This window comes from Solanum pennellii, chromosome 5 (genome assembly GCF_001406875.1).
Source record: "Solanum pennellii chromosome 5, SPENNV200".
NCBI lineage: Eukaryota > Viridiplantae > Streptophyta > Magnoliopsida > Solanales > Solanaceae > Solanum > Solanum pennellii.
The window spans coordinates 70793942-70805713 of NC_028641.1; the positions used below are offsets into that span (position 1 = coordinate 70793942).

General features: G+C 25.9%; 1 protein-coding gene across 1 annotated transcript in view; it reads right to left on the bottom strand.

Moving 5' to 3' along the window:
• The window catches only part of LOC107019931 (cycloartenol synthase-like), an 11075-nt gene extending 8893 nt beyond the window's left edge, over positions 1-2182 (bottom strand). The window contains 4 exon segments of the mRNA XM_027917305.1: positions 204-402; positions 656-745; positions 1714-1884; positions 1959-2182. Coding sequence (XP_027773106.1) covers positions 204-402; positions 656-745; positions 1714-1884; positions 1959-2156 — 658 coding nt within the window. The 5' untranslated portion in view covers positions 2157-2182.
• Between the last annotated feature and the right edge of the window lie 9590 nt (positions 2183-11772).

Consider the following 11772-nt stretch of genomic DNA (forward strand, 5'->3'; position numbering starts at 1 on the left):
TATATATATATATATATATAAATAAATATAAAGACAATACTATCTTCTTCTTTTTTCCTAGAAAACAACAAAGATCAAGCATTCATAATTATTATTTAGTATAATAGATAAGTAAATATGATATTTTGTATATTCAATTTTAATGTAATGAATCAAACATCTAATAGAAAATAATTTTTATATTACACGTTATAATTCCTTACTTACAGAGAGCCAGAATTTTCCCCAGGACGGAATATAAGTGACACCACCATGCTCAATAATCCATTTTCTAGCTTTCTCCATTGCTTCATTGTTTACATTATTTTCTCCATCAATAAGTCTTATTGCCACATAATTCAGAGCTGTGCAAAACATAGTGCTATGTCCTTCTATATGCAACCCCCATCCTCCATCTTTATTCTGCATTCAATTTTTTTAAAAAAATATATACATTAGTAGTAATAAAAACTTTAATTTACACATTTCATTAGAAAAATCAGGACAAGCTACACTCTTTTATCGTATACTATTAGATAACAATATATTCAGTGTAATCTCATACTATCAAACTGGGGAGAATAGAATAATAATATGCTCAGTGTAATCTCATACAATGAAATCGGAGAGAATAGAGTATATATAAATCGAAAAAATAATTAAGAGGGTTAGGCACCTGATGATTATATAAATAACGAATTATTTCCTTTTGATGCTCTTCTGATAAAACTACATTCATTGCTTCCATTATGAATAGACTTATAACCTGCGAAAGTTAGATCAAGAGATGAAGATCGGAACAATGAAAGGACGAGGATGATATAAAAAAAAATTAACTTAAGAAGAGTCATAAAACCCTGATAGAAAAAATGAAAAATACTCGTGCTTTAATGTGAATATGAGATATCGAATAGAAAATTTTAAAAAACAAAATAAAATCCATGTGTAGTTTTGGTGTGTACATACATATATAGTTGGCAATTTAAACACTCTCACACACTGACACACAATAGTTAACAAAGTTTAATTAATTCAAGATTAAATATGATCTAATTATTAAAGTATCACAACCACCAAAATCAAAAAACTTATCAATATATAACCGAAGGATCATAAGTGCAATATATATACATCCCTACTTTTATTTTATTCGGTTTTGATTTACGTGACACATTTATCTTTTTATCACTTTTTTTAATAATCAAAATCAACTTAAATATTTTTTTTTTGATTCTTAGTAAAATGATTTATAGTTTGCATAAATATCTAAAATTTGTTATAGATTATAAATTTCTTGTATTTTATATTAAGTCAAATGATATCACAATTTATGTGACAGAATTTATTTTTAATTTGTCCCAAAAAGAATGATATAGATTTCTATATTTAATAACAATTTAACTTTAAAATATTGATTTCTGACTAATTATTGGAAGAAGGAAATAACAATTACTCCCATCATTATCCCAATTTACACGACAAATTTCATTTTTCGAGAGTTAAACTGTGAAAATTTGATTGGAAATTTACATATTGAAATCTTCAACTTTTCAAATGAAATTTATATATCTATAAACTAGGTAAAAATATAAATAAAAATAATTGACAATTCAAAATATTTAAAAAAGTATATGAATAATTTATGATCAAAGATACACTTATATGAATCTCGATATCTGAGTTATATCACGTAAATTGAGACGGAAGAGAATTGAATTGAGAATGGGGTCATACCAAACCAGGCAAAAGAAAGAGAGGGCCACCATAATCAGCAGGCCAATGACCATCATCAGCTTGAATTGTTGAGTAAAATCTCAAGCCCATTTTCAATGTTGTCTTTACTAATTCTTCTTCACTTTCTATTTTCACTTTTTCCAACATTTCAATTTGTTTCCCCTTTGCAAACTAATTATTATAAATAAAATTAATTCTCATATATTAAAAATCCATGAAATAATTAAAATATATCAATTAATTACCTGAAGTCTTAATAGGAGATCAGAACTATGTTTAACATGAAATCGATTCATAGAAAAATGTTCACGAATATCTTCAACATGAGATCGTTCTTCATCTGTTCCACTATTCTGATCGAATTCCCAATATTGCCTACCAACGTTATTGTTCAAGCTTCTAATCCATGGATCGTTTCCCTCTGACAACTTAAGCTTCCACATCGTCTTCTTTTTCCTTTTTGATTGATTTATTTCTATACTTGTTAAGATCACAAGAATATTATAAATACGTACAAATTTTATATAAACAAAAAAAGTTGTTGATAATCCTATTTAGCGATGAATTTTCAGAAAAATATACATATGTCAACATATTTTATTTTTGTAATTATTTTTACTGAAATTGTACGGATAAAAGGAAACAACCCTAAGTTTGTCAAATATATGTTTAATGACTAAACAAAAAAATTAAAATGCACAAACGTTAAATATTTAGACCAAAAAGACTTAAAGACAAAAATTACTACTCCCTTAAATGTAAACCTGGTTGGCCGTACGGAATTTAAATTTTTTTAAATAAAAAGACAAAAAAATTTAATAATTTATTAATTTTAAATAAATAAATATAATATAAGAAAAATGATGAAAGAGGGAGAAAGAGACTAACAAAGAGTAGAGCAAGAAGTGAAGAGCTAGTTTAAAGAAAGAATTGGTCTGTCTCAATTTATACACAATCCATTCTATTTTTTTAATTAATTATTTATAACAATGCCAAAAGCGATAATATATATATATATATATATATATATTAGTTAACTAGTCAAATATATGCAACTTGTCCCATTTTAAAATGTTAAAAGTTCCATTCAATACACGTTAAAGTATCTTTAATTAGGTCGAAAGTACAAAATTTCACTTATATTAGATAGTTTGTTATAAATGTAGTCATACATAGTTAACATAAATTTATAACTAGATAAATGCTTGAATTGATAAGTATGTAACTGAATAAGCTTACACTCAAAGGATATAATTTAGCCTTTATTTTCTTCTGGGAAAATGCACAAGTACCTGTTTAGATTATAATTAAAATTTTAGAGACACATCTTCACTAAATTAAAGTCATATTATTCTACTGAACTTATTTTTTTTTTGTAATTTTGTGCACCTTTTTTACTTACGTAGCATCCAAATATCTCCCACGCGCTTCAATTGTGTGGTGTCACGGAGTGTGCCACGTAAGACAAAAGGTGTATATTATTACAAAAAATAAGTTCAGGAGGGTAATAGGACTTTAGTGTAATTAAGGTGTGTCTCTGAAATTTCGGTCATAGTCTAGGGGGGTACTTGGTACTTGTGCATTTTCCCTTCTTCTATAGACAGGGGTGGCTCAATGCTATCGGAGGCCTAAAGCAAAATTTCAACTAGAGGCCTAAAATCTAAATAACTTCATATGCATTATTTTTTAAAAAAAATAGTTTGCTTTTTAAAATGCAAAGTATACTTAATATTTTTTTATAAATAATTTATTCGATTTTATCAATTGTTGAAAAACATTTGCTTACTCGGGCAATAATTATATGAATTGTTAACATAAAATCAAGTTGATAATTTTGTATACCCTTGTTTTACTATACTTGTTGTAATGCTTGAACATCTAAGAAGAAACACAAAAAGAATTTACAATTCACTTTGCTCAACACTTTTGACTATTGATTCATATTTTTTTTATAGAGTATTACTCCACTTATAAAAAAATTTAAAGAAAAGAGTGTAAAAGGAGTTAAAAGAATAAAATAATATGAATATTAGCATAGAAACGGTGAGAAAATAAAATAATTCTTCTTGATTTCTTCTATTTAGATGGGATTAATGAGAAGAAAATAATAGTAATTTGATAAAAAATATATTTATCATAAATAATTTTCTTTTCTAAAAAAATTAACTCATAATTTATTATTGGTAAAAAATTGAGGCACCCGAAAATTGGGGGCCTAAGGCCAGTGCCTTATTCAAATAGGCATAGTAGTCGGGCCTGTCTATAGATGAAGGTTTATTATGTAATAACAAATTTAAAGAAAATATCCTCCCTCCCCCAAGTTCTTTAATAATATTTTAGGAATAATTTCAGAAACATCCCTCCAGGTTTCGCTCTATAACACTCACCTCTCCTGTGGTTTACGATATTACGTCAACCTCCCTTGTTTTTATTTTCTTGTAACCATTCTTTAAATCTATTTAAAATAAATATAAATTAATTTAGATTTGACAATTTACCCTTATATGCAAGTTTAGATCTGATTTTCAATGATTTATCTCTATTCGTTGGATCATGTTTCTTCTTCACTCGTGAAAATGTTTAACGAAAATAAAATCAGATTGTTCTTATTGAATTTCTCTTTTGAGGAGTTTATTTTTATCTTCTATTTGAAGAAATTGTTACTGAAAAATGATGGGTTACTGTATGGGAAAAATCTACGTGAATTGATAAAGGTGAAATAGATATGAACACTTAATATTTGGTAAAATGGTGAATCAGTTTGAACGAAGAATCTGATTTTTGTTTGATAAAAAAACATGTATTTGTGCTGATTTATTTTTAAAATATTTGTTAAATAAGTTATTTTTTATATAATATTTATTAATATGAAGAAATTAATATAAAAAAGGTAAAATTGTCAAATCTATATTAATTTATATTTATTTTAAATAGATTTAAAGAATGGTTACAAGTAAATGGAGAGTCCGGAACCTAAATAAGCTACAAAAATATAAAAGTAACCAAAATAAGCCACTATTTCAGTATGTAACTAAAATAAGTTTAGTGGAAGAAAAAGTTTCACTTTATCCAATTTTCTAAACGTTTTTCGTTAGTGTCATAACGTGTATTTTTAATGTAAAACGAAACTTTTTCTTACACTTTATAAAGTGTAATTTTTTCTTCCACTTTATAAAGTAGAACTTTTGCTTACACTTTATAAAGTGGAAGAAAAATAAATTGGAACTTTAAACGATATGCCTTGTAAAAAATTAGTTGGATATTTAGTGTTGTGTTTGGGAGGACAATTATAATAAACGGTATTTCCATCATATATAATTTCACCATCCCAATAAATTGAAACTTTAACTTTTAGGTGTAGAAGACATTTTTTTGAGATTGAAATGAAGAAAAATAAAAGACTTTATGTTGTAAGTGCTATCAACTATGTTTAAACGTCCTTAAATAGAGATTGGAAGATTTTTCAGAAAAAAAAATAAAATACATAATGTAACTCTTTTTTCGTTTTTATGATATGTAAATCATATAATTGTATGACAACACTGAAAAAGCTTCTTCAAAATGTGAAAAATATTCCTCTTATAAAGTGTAAGAAAAAGTTCCACTTTGTAAAGTGGAAATAAAAGTTTCACTTTATAAAGTGGAAGAAAAAGTTCTGTTATATATTAAAATACGCGTTATGACACTAACGGAAAACGTTTAGAAAATTAGATAAAGTGGAACTTTCTCTTCCACTAAGCTTATTTTAGTTACATACTAAAATAGTGGCTTATTTTGGTCACTTTTATATTTTTGTGGCTTATTTAGGTTCCGGACTCGTAAATGGAAATAAGAGAGGTAGACGTAATATCGTAAATCACAGGAGAGATTAGTGTTATAGAGCGAAACTTGGAGGAGGTCTCTGAAATTATCCCAATATTTTATTATATTTCATAACATAATTAATAAAATATAAAGTATATTTTAGACGTTCATCTCAAATAGTACTATGTGCATGTTATTGCAAATCAAAGGTTCATCTCACATAACGTCGTACTTTAATTTGTTTATCAAAAGTAAAGGAAAAGACATAAATTTCTCCCTGAATTTATATTGAAAAGTCATTTACATGTTTAAATTATCATGATGATCTATGACACACTTTTACTATTCAAAAGTAAATTTAATATCACCCTGAAACGTGTAACACCACTCTCACATGGTATGGTGTAATACATTCGCCGCCACATCAACGCTACGGCAGCGCTATGTCAGAAATTATAATTTTTTCTATTTTTTTTTTACTTTTGTTTTCTTTATTAATTACTTTTCTTTTGTTAACAATATTTTACACTAATTAATCTCTAATTAATTATTAAAATTCTCTAATAATTAGACCTTTTTCATCACAAATCTCACCGACTCCATCTCTTATCTCACTGAAAAAATCATACCCAACTACCTTGTTCACTGTTGACTTTTTATTTTTTACCACCGCCATATCGCTTTAATTCTTCTTCTTGTTCATCATCCACCACTAATATCACCATCACCATTTCCAATATATTTTTTTTCTTCTTTGCCATCTTTAATTTCCACTTTTTCTTTTCAAAATCGTTACCCGATGCCACCACACTCATAAAGTTGTCATCTTCACCAAATTCAAAAAATGATTAATCATCTTCACCACCTTCAATTTATTCTTCTTTTTTTTTAAGGGAAAATTACGCGGATAAACAAATTTATACTATTTAATTACTCATCGTAGCTATAGTTTGCTATAATTACTACTCGCGACTAACATTATACATTAATTATGTGGGCTAACTTCGAGTTTATGTAATTAGTCATGTTTGTATATGTATAATTTATCAGGATATACAAATAAATATGTATAATATACAATTTTTTAACCTATATACATATACAATTCACCTCTCTCCCACTCTTTGTCCTCTCTCGCTCGCCTTTCTCCTCCCTCTCTCAATCTCGCTCGTCTCTCTCGTCTCTCTCCCAATCTAGCTTGCCATTTATACAAATGTATATGTATAATATACAGTCATATACAATTATATACATATAAAATTAATCTCTCTCCCACTCTCTGTCCTCTCTCGCTCGCCTCTCTCGATCTCGCTCGCCTCTCTCATATCTCTCCCAGTCTCGCTTGCCTCTCTCCCTCTCCCAATCTCTCTTGTCATATATACAATCACATATGTATAATATACAATTATCTAACCAATATACATATACAATTCACCTTTCTCTCACTCTTTCCCCCTCTCTCTCGCCTCTCTCCTCTCTCTCTCCCAGTCTCGCTCGCCTCTCTCCTCCAAATAACATGTAGCTACAAATGATAATTATCAAACTATAGCTATAGAGAGTAATTAATTATTTTTAAGTAGCTATATGTGAAAGTTTCCCTTTTTTTAACCCATTACCTAGAACCACCATAATACTCATAAACTTGCAATTACAACCAAACCCAAAACTGATTAACAATCAATTTTTTTTTAACAAAATCAAAAAATATAAAAGATAGAAACAATCAATCAAAATCACCAAAATATAACTTAAGGATTTATTTATTTAGATTTATCTAAAATTCTTTTTAGATTCTTCCTTCAGTAAAAGTTATCAAAAAATAAAATTCTTTTTAGATTTTAATTATTATTTCTATTTTTATTTCTATCTGATGCGTTTAATTTTTATTTTTATTTTATTTCTTTGCTGCATCAGTTTCAAGGGGTAAAGAAATTCACTTTTAAATAATAAAAAGTGTGTAATAAATTATCATGATAGTTTAAATGTGTAAATGACTTTTCAACACAAATTTAAAATAAAATTTATGTCTTTTCCTAAAAAAGAGAAGAAGAAAATAGTATACTCAGAGTTTCTGTGTTCTATCCCTATATAAATCTTGTAATATTCCTAGGATTTATATCTTAACTAATATATTTTATTTTTCTTTAAAGAATTGGTCCACTACTATATGGCAACACTAGATTATCTTCTTAAAAATATATGGTCCTCTTGATTAATTCATTTTATTTTTTTATTATTCTTGGGTTATTTTGATCTTCTTTTAAGATAACAGAGTGTGATTTTTTAATTGTAAAAGATAAATAAGTTGAATGAAAAGCTACTAAAGTAATCCCAGGATCAATTGGATATTCTTTTTACTAAAGCAATTTCGAGTAAAATGTTCTCCAACTCCAAGTTTGGGAGCTAGTTGAATTGAGAAAAAATATAGAGATATTTTAAGTTTGAATATGTAATTTTTTTTTTGTAATTAAAAAATTGCATATTTTGATAAGATAGTAACATAATATATTTTTCAAAGATCCATATATGTATGTATATGATCTCATTATTATTATAAATTAATAATTTTAAAAATTATAAATGTATTTAAGATAATTTAGTGAAATATGATTGTGTTTTGTTTTGTCTTTTGTTAAAATTTAAATCTAGTTGAAGTTAATTTCTTACTTTTCTTATTGGATCCAAAAGTTTTGATGTTGCCACATTGCAAATCATTTTAGTGCATGTGGAATGATCACTTTTATTCTCACATAATTCTTTAAGTATTTGATTTATTATTGTTGATTTTATGATGCTTTTTGAATTAAAAGCCTTTTTTTTATATGGTTACAAGAAATTTCTTATCTTACTCGTATGGTTTAATCTCCCACCATCATATGTTGAATTTTTTTTTTATAGATACAATAAATAATATTTGTTTTTTAAGAAATCAAGTCAGTTAACAAAAAAATATATTACAACGGATCATACACACCCATTGAACTTTATGTATAATCAACTTATTTTTATATGAATTCAATAAATATGATATATAGTTTAGCAAGATACAATATTTTTTTTATTAATTCACCTAATCTCGAAATACTTTTTAAATTAATAAATATTAATTTTATCAATTAAATAATATATCTACAAAATAATAATATTTTATGATCTACCTATATTACTTAATTAGGTTTTAATGTATAGTCTATTTGGCTACAATATTTATTTTGAAAAGTACTTCTCAAGAGTATTTATATAGTGTTTAATTAATCATTTTAAAGTATTCCCTAATAGTGTTTAAGTAATCAATTTTGAAAGTATTTTTATTAATATTAATTAAAGAGGTATTTATATTTAAATGATGTTGAAAACTACTTCTAGAAAAAAATTACTATTTTTTCAACTTATAAAGATGACTTGTATAAATTTCTTATCTTTGACAGTTTCATTAATTTCTCAATTTTTTTTGTAATGTTATTTAACTTCTCAAATATTTTACATGACCTCAAGGCTCTTATTTAAGACTTGCATATCAATTCTTTATTTTTATTTCTTCAAAATTTTAATAGAAATTTGACTACTAAACACTTTTTTCTTGTTGGCTTTACAAGTTTTTGATGTGTATTTTTATCGGATCATTTTCTTCTAAATATTTTTTAAAGTTAAATATTAGTTTACCATTATAAACTCATTCAAGTTGAGATTAATGACTTAGTCTAAGAATCCACATTTTAAAATATTATCATGAGAATATAAGAACTAATAATGACTAAATTTCATTTAAAATCTCTCGAAAATAATGATTGTTTTTGGGGACCATTATTTTTGCAATTATTTGAGTTAATTACTGAAATATATGATATGATAAGGTGGAGCCAAGGGATTTGTTGGCTTTCTTCAAATATTTCTTTTTAAAAATAATTTCACCATTACATTTTTTGGACGGTGTTTATGGGTCGATTTGAATCGATTGTTGAGTAAAATCAAAACCAAATTAATTGTAATCGATTTTAAAATTATCAAAATCAAACTAAATCAAATATAATATATGTTTATCGATTTGGTGGTTATTGGTTTCGATTTGGTTTGATAGGTTATTCGGTTATTAACCATACAAAAAAAAAAAACAATTCATTCAAAATGTAATAAAAGTGGCAACAATCCATTCAAAACAAAAAATAGTTTGAATGATTTAAATTACCGAACTTTCGGTCACTGAATTTACTATTAATAAAGTTTTAAATTTCACGAAATTGACCTAGAAGGAAGAGACAATAACATTTTTAGTCCCACAAAGAATTGTCATAGACACGTATACACATGAAATCAATAGAAAAGATGTTTTCACCTTGGACATTCTTGCTTTGAAGTTTAAAGAAATTTTGATGGAAACATATATAAGATTTTCACAATTGTTTATAAAAACAATATATTAAGTATGTGTATATATATATATATATATATATATATATATAATTCATCGATTCGGTTCAATTATTTTTTCGAGTAAAATCATAATCAAACCAAATACTATCGATTTTCAAAGATCCAAAACCAAATCAAATCAAACCCAAATAAAATTAATTTAATTTAATCTGTTTAATTTGATTTGTTAATTTAAATCAGTTTTTACCAAACCCTACTTCTAGTGGTTGTTCTTTTTTTTAAAAAAAAAGGGTCAATTTTTCCTTAAACTATTTGAGATGAAATAATTTTGTCATCTATTTAAGATTGAGGACAAGTGCTCTTGATTTTGAAGATTTAAAAAAGAAATTATTTTGGAAATTAAGAAATTAATTTATTTTAAATGATAATTTTTACACCATGCCAATTTTATAAAATATAAGGATTAGTCTTAATATTTCAACTAAACATTCATTCTATAATTTCTTTCCAAAACTATTATATTGTCTCTCAACTGAAATTTAGGATGACTCAAACTTAGAATAAGTAACAGAAAAGGGCCAAAAATATCTCTAAACTACAGAAAAAGGTCTAAAAATACACTTCCTTCATTTTCTGATCTAAAATATCCTTCTACTCATCTTTTAGGTCTAAAATTAGCCTTTCATCCACCTTTTTGCTCACTTATACCCTTGTAACTATCAACCCCTTTTTTTTTAATACTTATTATGTGTCATTTTCTTGTTGAATGAAATAAAGATCCACCTTTATTAATATTTTTCTATAATTTATCCAAATCAAAATAATATATCTTTTCAAAATCTAAAAAATATTTTTTTTTAAATCTAGTAGTTTTTATTTTCTATAGCTTTTTTCTAAAAAAATAAATATATATTTTAGATAATTAAAATATTTTTAAAAATATTAGTCATGCCACAATTACAGGGACATAATATATTAATATAAATCTTAAAAAAAAAGTTGTTCCAGTTGGTGCACCAATCCAAGATTTGATCACTAATGACGCGGACGACAAGATTATTCGTCCAAAAAAATTGAATGATCTTTTTTTTCTAAAAAAGGAAAGATTTAAAAGAATTTATAATTTTTGGATCTCGAAAAGATATATTATTTTAATTTGGAGAAAAAAAATTAACAGAAGTGGATTTTTATTTCATTCAATAAGAAAATGACACATAATAAGTATTTTAAAAAAAGAGAGAGAGAATTAGTTGCAAGAGTATAAATGAGCAAAAAAAAAAAAGGATGGAATGATAATTTTAGATCAAAATGATGGATGAAAGGTATTTTTAGACTTTTTTCTATAGCTCAGGGGTATTTTTAGCCCTTTTTCGAATAAGTAATAAAGTGTATAATTGAAATTGTTTATTTTATCATATCATTCTTAAAATTAGCTAAAAAGTACACATTAATAAATATCATGTTCACAAAAATTGATGCATAGCTAACATGCATAGAATCAACAAAAGAACTTAATGTAGACAATAAAATTCGCGTCGAGAAAACAATAATCAAGAACGGAAAATTATAGCAACAATCAATTTATTATTTTAAGTGCGAGTGTTACAATCTCTATGATTCCTCTGAATTCGCCTTTTCAAATATAACTTCAAGGGATTTAAAGCTTGATCTTGAACTTGGGATTTATCTTGATCTTGATCTCTATCTTGATCTTGGACTTGAATTTGAACTTGAACTTTATATTGATCTTGACTTTCTAGTTGAATTCAATGGCTTGGAGCTTGATCTTAAATCTGATGGTCTTGATCTTGATCGTTCTTGAACTTGATCTTGGACTTGTACTTTATCTTGATCTTGACTTTCTAGTTGAATTCAAAGGTTTGG